Source organism: Rhinolophus hipposideros (assembly GCF_964194185.1).
Source record: "Rhinolophus hipposideros genome assembly, chromosome: 22".
In the NCBI taxonomy this organism is placed as follows: domain Eukaryota; kingdom Metazoa; phylum Chordata; class Mammalia; order Chiroptera; family Rhinolophidae; genus Rhinolophus; species Rhinolophus hipposideros.
The window spans coordinates 4,555,307-4,571,292 of NC_138068.1; the positions used below are offsets into that span (position 1 = coordinate 4,555,307).

The 15,986-nt window shown below is 51.2% G+C and overlaps 1 protein-coding gene across 1 annotated transcript in view; it reads left to right on the forward strand.

The window, feature by feature from the left end:
* Positions 1 to 15,986, forward strand: part of BMP7 (bone morphogenetic protein 7) — a 79,107-nt gene that overhangs the window by 20,426 nt on the left and 42,695 nt on the right. The window contains exon 2 of the mRNA XM_081033695.1: positions 10,646 to 10,838. Coding sequence (XP_080889821.1) covers positions 10,646 to 10,838 — 193 coding nt within the window. The remainder of the gene's footprint in view (positions 1 to 10,645; positions 10,839 to 15,986) is intronic.

Consider the following 15,986-nt stretch of genomic DNA (forward strand, 5'->3'; position numbering starts at 1 on the left):
AGATAAATGTAAGCATTGAGTTCCCAGCCACATTTTAAGTGCTCGGTAGACACACGTAGTTAGTAGCTGCCGTAGTGGGCAGTACAGATGGAGGATTCACGTTTAGACCACACGTATGCACATAGGTCAAACTTGGTAGACTGTTGGCAACTTTTTATGGTACGACCTAACAGAAGAGAAAGGGGCATTCAGACTAATTAAACCCATTCCTTTGTTACAAAGGGAAGAAGAGGCCGAGTGAGCCCCGAGTCTCTCGCAGCTTGCTGAAAGCCCAAATGGGGCCCAAACCCAAGTTTTGTGACTCTTTGGAGGTTTCTTCACTCAGGGTCTCTCAAGTCAGCATGGTTGACAGTGGGGCAGACCAGTCCCTGTTGTGGGGCTCTCCTGTGCATTGCAGGATGTTTAGCAATGTCTCTGGCCTCTACCCACTGGACAGCAGTAGCACACAGAATGAGTCCAGGCATTGCTCAATGTCCCTTGGTGGGGGAGGGGAGAGGACAAAATTGCCCCTCATTGCAAATTGCTGGTTTAGCTGAAAATAGTAACTAGTTTCCATTCTTTGCCCTCATTTTCAGTTAACCAAGAATGGGATAGGGACCAAGAGGTCCCTGGGGGATGGGTTCCTCCCTTTGTGGAGATGGGGTGCCCATGGGTAGAAGGATGGCTGCCTCGGTTTATGTCAGAAAGATGGACATATGCTTACAGCCCATTTTTCTTTTCAGCTCTACCAGCGTCTGGGTCTTTTTAGGCAAACAACTGGCTTCAGCCCTGGAGATAATTAAACCCATCTTTTCTCTCTCTCCCCGCCCCATCCCCTAAACCCTTTGGTCCGTTCCATTCACAATGATAACATTGTTTGAGCAATACGGCACACATGTTGACACTGAAGTGTTTAATCTTGCGGTACGGTAATTCTCTCTGCCCCACTCCCACCCCACATCTGCGGCCTGCAGTGCTGAGGACAAAACGCCTGGCTGCCAGCGGTCTCGCCTCTGCGCCCTGCGTCTCAGGACGCAGCCCCCCTGCGTCTCACAAGGAGGCAGTGTCTCTGAAGACCCTCTCAGGGACTCCAGGTGGTCTTGTTGGCAACCCAAGCATTTGGTGGAAAGTTCGAGAGTTGAAGCAGCAGCTCAGGGGCGGGGGAGACAATGCCTCTTGTGTGCCCTCTGCCAGGCAGGGCCCTGTGCACCGATTTGGGGGGCTAGGGAGGGATGATGGGGAGACGGGTTAATGCTACAAAATCTTTAAGCTGTCAGCCTCGCTCAAGGCTGACTCTGGCATTGGGCCAGAGAGGGACCTGAGTGGGGTGCAGAGTCTTCACTCTCTGAGTTTAGTTTTGAGGCACTTGAATGCTGTGACCACGTGGCGTGTGCCAAGAGCTTGGTATCCTTGGTGTACTTATATCACCGTCTTCACAGCTGCGAGGTTGGAGGTGGTTTCCGGGGCGAGGGAGAGAGCGTGGCCAAGCGCTGAAGACCATACGGGTATTCACACCAGCCTCAGTGGCCACATCTGTAAAACAGACAGGATGCGGGTGCGACCTCTGAGCAGGGGTTTTGTAAGGATTCAGTGAGACGATGTGTGTGACATGGGATGTGGTGTCCAGGCCAGTGGGAGGACTGGTGTCCTGGTGGCCATCCACCTCCACCCATTAGGATGGCTCCCAGCAAAACAAAGCAAAACAAAACAACACATCAGGAAATAACAAGTGTTGGCCAGGATGTGGAGAAATTGGAACCCTTGTGTGCTGTTGGTGGGAATATAAAATGGTGCAGCCTCTGTGGCAAACAGTATGCTCGTTCCTCACAAATTTTAAAATAGAACTACTGTATAATCCAGCGATTGCACTTCTGGCTATTGGTGCAAAAGAATTGAAAGCAGGCTTTCAAAAGAGATATTTGCACATTTATGTTCCTTATTCACAGTAGCCAAAAGGTGGAAGCAACCCAAGTGTGCATGGATGGATGAATGGATAAACAAAATGTGGTCTGTCCATACAATGGGATGTTGTTCAGCTTTGGAAAGAACTTCTGACACAGGCTACCACACGGGTGAACCTTGAGGACATTATGCTGAGTGAGACATCAGCTACCAAAGATCAACCATTATTATGATACCACTTACAGGAGTTCCCTAGAGTAGTCAGATTTATAGAGACAGAAAGTAGAATGGTGGTTGTCAGGGGCTGGGGGGGACTGGAGAGTTGTCTAATGGGTACAGACTTTGTTTTGCAAGATGAAAAGAATTCTGGATATCGGTTGCACAGCATGGAGAGTGTGCTTAACTACTGAACCATATGCTTAAGATGGTTAATTTTACGTGTTTGTACCACAATTAAAAATGAAAACAAATGTAAACTGGTGGCCACTACCTAGCTGAGGGGGGTGACAGAAGTCGATGACAGAGTTGCAATCCGGCTGGGGCTTTTTATCAACTTCTGTCCTACAGCAGGACCGCTGAGGTCTCTCACACCCAGTGGGGAGGTCAAGAAAGACTCATTGAATGAGTGCAGCAGGACACAAGGAGTCAGTGAGGCATTTTCTTGGCAGCGTCTGTCAGTTTAGACTTTTATGAAACGTTCCTTTTCTCTGGGTTCAGGGCCGTCTCCTCCCATCTCCTGTAAGAGCTCAGCAGCGCAGCGTATCGTACTCATGCCATTAAGAGAACATTTTCCTGTTAGAGTAGCTGGGTATGTCTGTTCCGTTTTCCAGAACTCCCAGTTTATGGCGTGCCTCTGGCGGCTTTTCAAGCTCCTTAATCTTGCCATGTAAATCTTTGCATGAGTGAAGAACCATCATCGACTTTCATATCCCAGAGCTGCGTGGCCATAAATCGCCTACTGACAGCAGCCTTGGTAAGTAACATCAACCCCCGTGAGTTCTGGCACTCTGGCGTGTGCCAGAGCCTTCTGGATGAATTGTATTCCTGTGGGAAAGGAAGGAGCCTAGGTTGGAAGTTTTGGAATTAAATTGGGGAGGGGGATCCAAAGCAGTCAGGGGCCCTTGAAAACTCACTTCTAGATTCTGGTTCTATTTGGGCTCTGGGTGGTTCGATTGGTTCCTAGAGCTTCCTGCTCATTGAAGGGGCTCACGGAGTCTGGCCCCAGCCATCGCTGGAGCTCCTTGCTTGGTCCGAGCTCATGGAAACCAGACTCCGCGTGAGAAGCAGAGTGCTAATGCTGGACTTGCAGGGCATTCACCTAGAAAGCGTGCTTTTGCTCATAAAATATTTCGTCCTGTCTCATAGCTTCGCGGCATCTTTGGGGAGAATGAGCGAAACATGCGATCAGGAAGGTTAACCAGGCTTTTTCTAAAAACCATAACGTTTTGGAAGGACCTGCTGGGCAAATAACCCATTTATCAACTCCTCCTCGCCCTGGCCAGGAGAGGGGCTGAGACAACTCTGCGTGGCTGACAGCCCTTCCCACAGTGCAAACACCTCATCAGCAGGTGCCGCAGTCTTACTCGTCAGGTGTCTTTTCTGCATGGTTGTAACGAGAGCTCCTTACTGAGGTCTGAGCCGCCGATGGCCAAATCCAGTGAATGACCTCTTCGTCATTCCCTTTTTATCTGAATCTCGCCACCATCCAGCCATCTTATTCTGCCTGTCCTCCGTCCTGCTCCTTCCCCTGGGCCCAGTTCTGCCTGTGGCCACGTTCTCCATCTCCCATGTAGCTGAAGTCTCCCCCAGTGTCGGTCCAAAGCTATGCTTGTCTTTCTCATTGTATGTGCATTTCCCCCACAAAACTTACGCATAAGCCCCATTCAGCAGCCCCCAAATTAAACTTCCTTGTTGTCCTTGTTGTTTCAGACCTCTCTCTTCTCAACTGTCTGGTCAAATTTTCCACTTGCGTTTCCCACAGGTCACCTCAAGTCTAACCTGTCTGTGACTACCCAAGTTTTCTTCCCTCCTACTTCACCTGCAGAGCTGTTCTCTGATAAGTCTATCTTCCGGTGGCATTCCTGCCTACTGGGCCATTCCAGCTAGCAGAAGACAGCCCTTCTCTCGTCCTCTTTTCAAATGCTGACATTTGATCCATTGTTGACGTCTATCTACTTCCATAGCTTCACTTCCCGTTTATTCCATCACTTCTGGAGTCCAGACCAGTGATGAAAACCAGTCATTTTTTCAGGCAGCCAAGGTTGGTAGTGGTTGCCTGCGTGTCCAGTTGAAGCAAAGAGTGTTATGACTGTTTAGTGATGCCTACCTTGGGTGCAGGAAGGAAGAAAGGGGCCTGCCTGCTGGATATGCATTATCCTGGACCAGACCTTCCTCCCACCTCCCTGTCTCTGATTTCACCTCATTCTCCACCTTCCACAGTGTTGCCAGTGCTCTGTCTAAAATAGATTTGGTCAAGACACCGTCCAGCAGAACAATGGGCCAAACCAGTGATGGTTGCCGGGGTCACTGATTGACCCAGTAGCATGGCATTCAAGAACCGTGCCTTTTTCCTGTAACTGCCAGCAGACTTCTTCCAACTCACTAGCAGGCTCTTTGCGTGCCTCTCAGGCCTTCAGCCATGCTGTTCCTTCTGCCTGCAGTGCCCTTCCCTGTTCAAGGGGGCCAGCCACCCTCCCTTGTTCCTTAGGACTCCATTTACCACGTTTCCTGTGAAGAAGTGCCTCCTCCCTCACACCCAACAAATGCTGTGCGATTCACTAACATTAAGTACAACGAACTGTTTCTTTAGGGACCGTGTCTCATTTGGCTCCATACCTACCCGCTACCCTCCAATTCTTGATATGGAAGTAGTGAGATGCGTACGCTAAAACTGAGCTCCCTCTGACCCAGCAACCCCGCCTCAGGGTGTGCACACAATAGAAACGTGTTCCCCAAAAGGCAGATGTAAGAATGGTCATCACAGCACAATTTGTAATAGGCCCAAACTGGAAACCACTCAAATGCCCATCAAAAAATAAACTGAGGCCTCTTTGTGCAGTTCAGCCCTATACAGCATTGGCACGAGGGAGCCACCAGTACAAGCAGCCACGTGGTGGGAGGTGAGTGAATGCGGCAGACGCAGAGGGGACACTGCCAAGCAGGCAAAGTGAGCCTGTGGCGTCCACGTCAGGACAGCCATCACCACAGTGAGGGGGCCTCGTGGGGACGTCCTTGGTGCTAGTAATGAATGTGCTGTGTCCTGCTCTCAGTGTGTTTACATTGAGAAAGTTCGTCGAGCTTCATGACCACTTCTGATCTGTGTGCTTTACATCTATTATGGGTAGAATAGCTTAAGACTAGACAGGAATTACGCGAAGGGTAATATACTCAACCTAATAGACTCACGGAGCCCTAAATAGGAGGCAGTGCTGGCCACTGGGGGTTCAGGATTGAGAAAGTCATTGCCCCCGTCCCTACAGAGCTTGGTCAAGAGGTCATCTGGTACTTGGAAATTGTCCAAGTGTAAATAAAGCAGCTTTCCTGGCCAATGGTCACCTGAAGGTAACCATCATTACTTGGGCGTGGTTCCTGCCTGTCCATTGCCGGGCCCGTATATGATTGGGCTCATGATGGCTTTGCTCAGCACTGTCTTGGCTGCAAATGTAGTGATGTGACTATAGCTTAAAGGGAACTTGTTTGAAGGGTCTCCATAGCACTCACATGTTGGAAGCACTGGGGAGCAGGCTCCACGTGTCCATGGGGCAGAGGCCATTCCTGAGTGTCAGAGGGTCATGAGAGGGGACGCCGGGTGTGTAGCTTCCTGTTCCCACCTGCCCCTACCCTTTATTGATACCCTGCAGCCCAGAATTTCCCCTCCCAGGGCCAGCTTGAGGGTTATTATTTCAGGCTTTATAAAAGGACACTAGGGTCAGCTTTGGGGACAGTCACGGGGCTGGTCGCTGTCAGGATGGTGTTTTCCGGAATCCATTTTCTTTGGACTTACGGTTTGGTCTCCGGGATTTGGTGCGTTTTAATCCTTTGAAGATGAAAGTCTTTGTCAATGCCTGTGAGCTCTTTAGACAGTGGGGTGCTGGAATGTAAACGGCAGCTGAGAAAAAGCTGGGTTTCCAGGCTCTGGGTTTTCTTAAGAAGCTTTCCTTTACGGGCACAGCCTGGTATCAACACTAGACATTTATTCTAACGTCCAAGTCTTGGGTAATCAGCTATGGTAACTTAAGAAGATGGTGTAAAGACGTATTTTCTCCCTAAACGTACGTACGTGCTTCCATGTACTTTAGCGGTGACAATTAAACTATCTCAGTCCCCGAGAAGGAGGAAATGGTGTGGATTCCATGCCATGGAGTAGCTCCCATAAAAAATGGAAACCTCGGGACAAGACTTGGAATTTCGTTTGGACTTTGAGTTATTCACTGTTCTTTAAAAAAAGATTGGCTGTTTTTCAAATGACTATTCTTACTGATAAATCACAAAATTATTTTCAAAATGTGATTATATAGGTTTCAGGAAGAACAGAATGGTGACATGGTTCATGCCTCTCATTGTCTTGAAATAATTAATGAAGGAAATTCACTCAGAAAGTCATCTCAAAGAACCAGGAAATATTTGCAAAAAGTTTAGTTGGACAATTTATTCATTTCCCTTCTTAAAAAAATAAACTGTCTAACCCTGGTACCTTAACTGTCTGATATCTTAAGTGTCTGAACAGTAAAGATACATTTAATCTTACATTAAAAAAAGTTACACCTGCTATAAATTAACTTGACATTTGTGATGGTGTGTCAGGGTTTTCTTTCTTCAGTGGGTGTGACTTCAGTGATTGCACCTGTGTTACTGTCGTGCTTATTCAAACGTTCCTTTATTGTTTGATCTATTGTGCTTCCCCCCCAAATAATCGTAGCTGAACTATGTAAATACCCACACATACATATTGCTTCTTCTACGCCGAGTGTCACTCTCTTAGCTCATTTCGAGGTCCTGGAACGATGGCAAACATGAATCGCTTGTCATTTGCCAGGCGCTATTGTTAAGGGCCAACTCCTATGACCTTCCCAGCTGCTCTATGGGAGGATCCCAGGAAGGGGCTACACACAGAGGTTACGTGAGTTGTCCAGGGCCACACAGCTGGTAAGTGGCACAGCTGACATTGGAACTCAGGCCACTTGGTTCCAGAGTATAAAGGTTAAGAGATCGTCTAACTTGTGAAGTTGGGCAAGTTACCTGACTCCTTGAGCCTCAGTTTCCTCATCTGTAAGATGGGCATCAATTCTGCCTCCCCAGGACCCATCAGATGAGGGCACAGAGTGGTGAGTGTGGGGCCCACCCATGGCTCAGCAAGCACTCGCAAACATCTTGTTTGCCTTCGGGGCTCTCCATCTTCATTGTAACCCGGGCGTCCAAACCCCCATTCTCTTCTCGGTTGGTGGTGGTATTTGCCAGTAGGAGCTGTTTGAGGCATGGTCTGGCACGACGCCGGGAGCAGGGAAGCTGGGGTTGCTGGAGTCTCCCCGCGTTACAGGCATTGTGCTTGGGCTCCTTGTGTGATCGCATGAGCAGCCCCTTGCTGAATGTTGGAGCGCCGCGTTCTCCAAAGCATTCTTTCTGGCCTCTGCTGGGGGAGGAGAGGGAAGGTGGTTGGGAACAGAGACTTTATCTGTGCAATCGGTGGCATGGGGGCGGGGCATGGCCTGTGGCACGCGCTCCTGTATTCACCCCACCGTACATGGGAATATCTAAGGGACTGTTTCATGGAGTGGCCAGAGCAACCTAAGAGTTCACAGCAAAGGGAGGGAGCCACAGGAAGGCATTCTTTGTGAAGCAGGAGCAGCCAGGTGTTGAATGCTGCTCCCGGGAGGTCCAGCAAGGTGGTGGCCATGCAGTGTGCTTCCCATTTTGTTAAGGGATGGTCTTTGGTCACCTCGGACCTGGTGGGGCTGGGAGGCAGTGCGGGCATGTTCGCGGGGTACTCACTCACTGGGGTTCCGGGGTGGGCGCACAGATGGCTCGCGGGCGTGCAGGATACTCTCCAGGACTTGCTGCTTCACCCCCTTCTCAGCCCCCCGCAGAAAAGCACTGGAGGAGGCCCTGAGCCATCTCCAGACTGTACCTATCTCCTTCTTAGACAGACTTGTCGCCTCCTCCAGGCACACTCTAAGATCTCCCTGGTACAGCATACTCTGGGAGAGCCGCTTGGCAGTGTTACAAAAGCTGAGCACACACAAGCCCACTCCCCCACCCCACAATTCGCCAGAGTGCAGGTGCCCGGATGCTTGTAACAGCACTGCTTGGAAAAGCCTGGATGGCACACAGCCCAGATGTGCATGAACTGCAGAAGGGATAAAGGAATTATGGCACAACCAGACAGAATATTATACAGCAGTGGGGCTGCATGAACACCCACAGTGGCACGGATGAATCGCACTCACATGGGGGGGGGCAGCGCAGCCAGGCGCAGAAGACAAGAACGGGCTGTATTATTCCCAGTTTAGGATGTTCAATAACACACACAAGCAGCCTGCCATTAGAGAAGCTGGGGGAGGGGGAGGGGGCACTGGTCACGTTCTGGTTCTCCATGTGGGAGAAGGTTCCGTGGGTGGGTTCGCTTTGTGACATTCGCTGAGCGGCACACATCTGGTTTGTGTACATACTGTACGTATGCTGTAATGCAATGAAAGTTCTGACAAACCAGCAAAGGAACTCTCCTTCTGAGCTGTTGGCGCTGCCACTGAGACACGTGGTAAAGGCCTCCGGTGGGGGTGAGACCTGGGTTCGAGTCCCAGCTCTCCGATCCTGGTCAGGCCACTCAACACCTACTGGGTCTCAGGCACAGCTCCAAACAACGTGCAGGGTTGAATGAGCTGGAAGGGTGACCGAGGACAGACCCAGGACATTTCCACAGTGACAGAGTCAAGGCTGCTTGCCATGCTCCTCACCCTGGGGTCCCCTCCTGAAGCTCATGTGACCCCCACATGGCTCCGCTTCCCAGAGCTACTACCAAAGACCCCTTCCTTCCTCTCCACTTGGGTGTAAAAGGAGGAGTGTGGAAGGACAGCTGCAATCCTGGGAGACAGAGGAATGGTTTCTGGGGAGTCTTTTCCTCTGGCTGGCTCTCCACATGGAGCCCTGGATTCCAGCAGCTGCGGTCCAGACACAGGGCCACTCCTGAGCCTGGCCAGAGTCCCCTGGCCTTGAGGACATTACCTGCCTCTTCTGCCCAGTAGGGAACAGCCTCATGTGTGGAAAATTCATCAATGCCCCCCGCCCGCATGCCAGTATCTTTTAGAACTATTATTAAGGTTTAACGCGGATTTTTTCTTTTAAATGGAGACTGTAGGAAGGGGCCTTGGGCTGCCTGTGCTGTGAGCCTCCTTCCTCAAAGGCATTCCCATCTGCTTTCAGCCGTGGCAGCCCGAACTCAGCCCGAGAGCTTTCGGGCTCTTTCAGTTGAAGCACGCTGGTCATGTTTCTCCTCTCTTCTGGCCAAGCTTGTTCCCCACCCCCTAGCAGGAAGTGCATGTGGGGCTGGGTCTCCCGGGAGATGAAAGATATCTGCAGATGCCGCAAACATGCCTGAGTTTGGCCATTCTGCATCTTTCCAGCATCTGATGACTCCCAGCCTCATCCCTGCTCTGTTTTGGTCCAGAGGATGCCTGCTCCTCGGTAGCACAGGTCCACTCCCAGAAATTGTTCTTGGGCTCATCTACTCACCCATCTCGGTGTTTCTCGTCTATGAAATAGGCATAGTGCCTTAGACTCATCTCACTGCCAATATACAAGAGAGGCGCTGGGGACCTCTGCCTTATTTTGTCCTGACGTCATTTTCCAAAGCCTGCCCCAGACCCTGCCATCCATCTCTTTTTCTGCTTCCAGTCTAAGGCTATAGTTGTAAACGCTGCTTGCTATTAGAAACGTCTGAGGTGCTTTAGAAAGTACAGGTTTCTGAACCCCCCTCCCCAAAGATATTGAATCGGCTGGTTGAGAGTGGAGCGAGAACAGCAGCCCGCTGGAGCCCCTGTGTGCCAGTCTCCCCACATCCATCTTCAGTGACGTCACTTTGGGAAGTTGAGATCTGCCGAGATGGAAATTGGCAAACACTATAGACAGGATCCCAGAGAGCCAGTTATTGCACATTTACCAGCCCACCACGGGGCCAGGGCACCAATATTTTCTCAAAGCTCCCACAGTGATTATCACACACAGCAGGGCTGAGCTCCACTGGCCTAAGGACCCCCTGATCTGCCTGGTAAGGTTGATGCTTGCTAATAATAGCTCACAGTTCTCTAGCCTGCCCAGAGCGTAAGCTATGTAGGTGAATTAGATCATGTAACTGACGATGACAAATGAAGGAGGATTATTACCTCCATTTTTAGATGGGAAATCAAGGTCCAGGTAGGTCACTTGGTACCTTGACCAGACCACACAGCTTGCTGGATTTGAACCCAGGCCTGAGCTCTCGGACCCTGAGTCTGTCCCGGGCTTCTGGGGTGGCTGTAGTCAGTGCCCAACTCTTCTCAGTGGGTTGAAGGCAGAGTCATTGCTCTTGTTCAAGGTGACCACAGGGTCTGAGCCTGTGATGCTCCTGTCTGCAGCGGGTCAGTCCGTACAGGATGGGCAGTTGTCCCCAGGGGTCGCTGGCAAGGGGCCCGTCTTCATCTAGCTCAGGTCAGATGCTTCACCTCGGAGCGAGGAGAGTGAAACCCAGTTACTAATGAGCTTTTGGTGCCTGTGTGTGTTTTTCCCTTTCCAGTGGAACACGACAAAGAGGTTTTCCACCCACGCTACCACCATCGGGAGTTCCGGTTTGATCTTTCCAAGATCCCGGAAGGGGAAGCGGTGACCGCTGCGGAATTTCGAATCTACAAGGACTACATCCGGGAACGCTTCGACAATGAGACGTTCCGGATCAGCGTTTACCAGGTGCTGCAGGAGCACTTGGGCAGGTGGGTGCTGTGCTGGTGCCTGGGCGGGATGCCGAGCGTCCTGCCAGGACAGAGGAAGGGGCGGGTGACAGCCAGAGGTTGGGGCTACATTGGGGCCCCAAAGGGACAGGGATGTCTGCTTCCACCCTGGAACACCCACCGTGTGCCGGGCCCTGTGTCTCCTTTGTAAAGAAGGTGTATGGTGTATGTTTCTGTTGTGTGGCCTCATGTGCGTATTTATGGTCGGTGTGCGTCTGGCATGGAAGAGGGGGATGGGGATGAGGAAGAAATGTTTCTGAAGGTCTACCTCTCCCATTCATCACTCTGAAACCCAGCACACGATGTCAGGCAACCAACCACAGTGGCCATTTGTAATAACGTAAGGGGATGAAAACGCCCCAAACCAAAAATAAACAGACAGAGAACTCTCAGCCTTCCCAAAATCAGGAGGCCAGGGACCAAAAGCTTCTGTTGAAAGACTTGAAGTTCTTGAGACACTTTCATTTCAAGGCGTTCTGAGAAGACTAAGAGAGTGGGCTGGAACATCTAACGAGTACAATCTGCAGTCCCAAGGTGACAGGGCCAAGGTCATACTACCCAGGGGCTCGGGTTTTGGACATCTCAGGTGTCAGAATTGGACTGCCCCCCACTCCCCCATCCCATGCCATTCCTTGGTAATTAATGGAAGGAAGATGGATGGGTGTCTCCTGACGGGCAGTCCTAGCACCTCCAGTTGGCATGGGGACTTGTTACCACATTGGGACATAGGAACCATCACCACCTTGTTTGCCAAGCACCGTCATTTTTGGGGTCGTCTTAAATACTGAGAAGACCAAACTTTCCTTGAGTGTTTCCGTTGTCTTACATTCGTAATCTCACGTCATATTCACAATAGCCCTCTAAGGTGGTGGCTCATCTGGGAAATACGGAGCATTAAGACCTAAAATCAAAGGTCTTCCTTCTCTGAGCTCACCTAGAGGGAAAGTGGACAAATTAGAACTTGAGTCCAGGCGTACACAAAATAATTTCTCTTACTAATTTATTCTTGAATAGGTCAGACACGTTCGTAGTATAATGTTCAAAAGAGAGAAAAGCAACTATCGTAAAAATTAAGGCTTCTTCCCACCGCGGAACCCCAGTACCCCATCCCTTAGGCAGCCTCTGCTACCAGTTTCCTTGAGTCTCCTCAAACCAGCAGGTATAGTTCTGTATTTTTATATGTTTGGGTTTATATATTTTCACAACCGATCTCTCATCATGTGTTTTCTCCCTCCCCGAACCGTCATCACTCGAGAGGAAATCTTGACCGTCCTTCCATGTCAGTTCCCACAGAGCGTCCTAGTTCTTTTAATTACCACACACCTTCCGTTGTGTGGGTTGTGCTGCAAGGTGTTTAACCAGTTTCCTGTGGGACACAGTGGGCTCGCCTTTTTTCCACACCATAGATGGCACAGGGTGGGGTGGGGGTTGGGAGTTGGGGAGGTGGGGTGCAGGAGGGATAACTTTGTTGGCACATTATTTCACACTTGTGCGTGTCTATCAGTTGGATACAGTTCTAGAAATAGAATTGTGGGGTCAGAGGGCACACACATCAGTGACTGAGTTTAGAGTTTGCTAAACTGCTGCCCGTGGAGGTCATGTTGGTTTATACTCCCACCAGCCACCCAAGAAAAGGCCTGTTTCCCCATGTGCTCGTCAACATGGTCTCTTATCAAACTGTGTTGATCTTTGTCAGTCTGATGGGTGACACATGTTATCTTAGTGTGGATTAAATGTGCTTTTAGAGCCCCCACTTGAATGTACGGCCTTACGGGACTGGAATGTGTGTGTGGTGTAGGGGAGGCGGCAAACAGCCTTGGCCGTCACCTCTGAATCTTACTACAGGTGCCCTAGTTACCCCTGGCAGGCTGTGCCCTGGCCACAAGCCCAATTACAAGAAGAAGCATCGAGTTCCTTCTCGGGGGGTGACATGTGTTTGCTCTGTACTCTGACAAATCCCCTGGGACTCTTGAACAAGAACATATGTTTGACTTTTCTCATGAAGACAGATTCATTGGGGGCGAGGCAGGTACCACCCAGAGGTTATTCATCAATTGCCCACTTGTGCAAACCCTGAGCCCTGCTCACGCCTGGGCCTCCTGGCAGGCTCCCCAAACCTGCCTTCAAAATCTCCATCAAGAGGTTTAACCTCAGGAATGTAGCTGCCCCAAGTGGGTTTGGCTGAACAGAACTGGAAGGGCTGGCTAGTGTCACCGGTGTGGTTCTTCCTGCGAGTGCTCCATGCAGGAGTGTGTTCTGCTCCCTGGCTGGGGTTGGTGGGACACTGTCGGTGCATTGGGAGCTTGTTTTAGGACTGCCAGCATCCTCGGACACTGCTCTCGATGTAAGGGATTCCCGTGGGTCCCATCCTTCCTGTGCTCCCTGCACTGGGGGGAGCACTGCAGACCCTGTGACGGGCAAGCCAGGCCAGATCTGACGGTGCCTCCCTCATGGGGGTCAGAGGCCACGGCGTTTGGAGAGACACGTGAAAGCCCAGTTCATTTATCCAACCCCCACTGAGCACTCTGTGCCAGGCGCTGGCCTTGGAACTGGACTGGGGGAGCGAGCCAGCTCGGCTCAGGAGGGCAGGGACCTCGACGGAAACGTGGGCTCAGGGGTGTACTGGTTTCCTGGGGCTGTCCTAACGAAGCACTGTGAACCAGGTAGCTTAAAAACAACAGAACACGTTTCTCTCACAGCTCGGGAGTCCAGGAGTCTGAAATCAATGTGTTCACAGGGCTGTGCTCCCTCCGAAACCTGCGTTCTCTCTGTGCGCCTCTCTCCTCTTCTTATTCTGATTCTCCTCTTCCTTTCTTCTTATAAGGAAACCGTCCATGTGGGATCAGGGGCCTGCCCTACTCCAGTCGGACCTCATCTTACTTAATTCCATCTGCAAAGACCCTATTTCCAGGTCAGGTCACATTCATAGGTACAGGGGTAGGACTTGAGCGTATCTTGATAGGGGATACAGTTCAGCCCATAACGGAGTGCCGAAGAGAGGCTGTAAACAGGCAAGGCAGTGAGCAGACCATCGGGCCTGATAAGGTAGTTGGGCAGCCATTGATAGCCTTATTGAGTGGGGGATATTTGAATGACAAGAAGCATCTGACAGAGGGAGGCTGCGAGGCCTACGGCAGGGGTGAGCCAGCGAAGGAGCCTTGTAGGTAGGACTGCAGGTAGGACGAGGGAGGTGATGACATGGGGACAGGCTGAGCCACTTAGTCCTTAGATGAATAAAAGAGGAGCCTTTGGCTTTCCTACCAGGCTGCCAGCAGCTGCTCATCTTTCTGCCTGTGTCAACCTGCTGACATGTGGACATCTGTTCCATCATGGTTTGAGGTGGCTACCTCCTCGACCCGAGCCTTATTAGATCCAGAGGGTGGGTCTGGAGGCCCCAGGGGAGGCGTGAGGGTCTGAGTCACTGTGGCTGGAAGAGGGATGGGCAGGACAGCTGTCCCGGGCTTCCTGGCAGGCAGCCTGGGCAGGTGTAACAGGTTACCCCCGACGAGCAGCTTGGCCACAGGTGATCTGTGGGGATGCCCAGCCTAGCTTTGGGTGCCTGCCTCTGGGGGTTTTGGCTTGCTGGGAGGCCAAGTCCTTTGTCAGCACATGTTTGAGCGCCTGCTGTGTGCTGTGCACTGGAGGAAGTAACCAGACCCAAGTACCTGCCCTCTAGGAACTCACATTCAAGCACAGGAGGTGACATGGTAGGTGTAGAGTACAAAGCAGGGCAGGGGGTGCAGTGAGAGGCAGTGGTTGGGAGGAAGGGGCTGCTCTCTTTAGATTTCTACATTTCCTTTCTGCATTTGAAAGAAGGAAGCAAGTCCCTCATTCTCTAGGAGTTAAAGGGTTAAAATTGTTTTTAATTGTTTTTTTCTTTTTCTTTTCTGGGTGGGTTTTGTTTTATTAATCCAGAAGCAAGACAATCTTTTTATGTAATTCCCCAGGTAGGATAACCTAGCTATTAAGAGTGGATTTGAATCCCAACACTATGTGCCAGTGTGGCCTTGGGAAGTAGTCACCCTTGGAGCCTGTTTCCTCCTGGATATAGTGGGGATCATGATTGCATCTAACTCCCAGGGTTGTGGTGAGAATAATGGAGGTTGACATACTTGCTTAGAACATAGTAAGTGCTCAATAAACTTTTATTATTAGTATCATCACCACCATCATCACCACCATCACCGTCATCACCACCTTCACCATCACCATCACCACCATCATCTTCACCATCATCATCGTCACAGGGAAGGCAGAGATCTTCCCAGGAAAATGGAGAGCTCCAGGTTTTAGCTATGGCATCGCTTTCCTCCCTCTCTGCTAAATCTCTTAATTTTGCTGTCTTCAGTGGGGTGAAGGCCTGAGCTTGTGTGGAGATGGGCCCTTGTTTGCATTTCCTCAGCCTGGGGCCTTGTATATTTTTAGGCTGAAGACCTGTGGCTGGTCTGATTCCCCGAGAGGTGCCCAGATCCTGCCCCATGCCCTGCTCTCTGGCCAGTCTTCTCTCTCTGCTGAGGGAACCACAGCCTCACTGTTGCCGGCCGCCCAGCTGTGTGGAGCTGGGACATCTGGCTCTCTGGCGAGCCTCTGCCTGAGCAACAGGAAAGCACTGGGTTGCTGAAGATCAGCTGGCTTGGGAGGGCGTCTCTCCCCTTAGGAGAGCCACTTTGCACCGAGGCCTCTTGATCTCTCGGAATCCAAATTAAATTCCAATAATGAGCCTAGCTGGCGTCCTTCCACGGCCCTCAGGCCCTGCTTGCAGTGTGGCCCCAGACAGCTGGAGAGGCTGCTGGAACCGCCCTTGGCAGGCTGTGGGACTAGTGAGGGCTGAGAGGCAGGTCTGGGGTCAGTGGCCTTGGCTCCAGTGGCCTTGCTTGGGGGGTGACGGTGGGGTAAGGGATCCGAGTCTTTCCCTCCTTTTCTGGACCCCAAGCCTAGGGCCTGACCAGCTGGGGCCCGGCTTCCCAGAACTGGACTCCCTCTGTCCCCTTTGGCTCAAACTCTGGTTCCAGCTGAAGGTGAGGGTGTTTGGGGGTGGGCGTTGCCCTAGTTAACCAGTTTCATTCGTGGAAACTCGACCGGGCATTTCCCATCCTCCCCCTTCTCTCCTCCTGCAAGTTCCAATCTTGC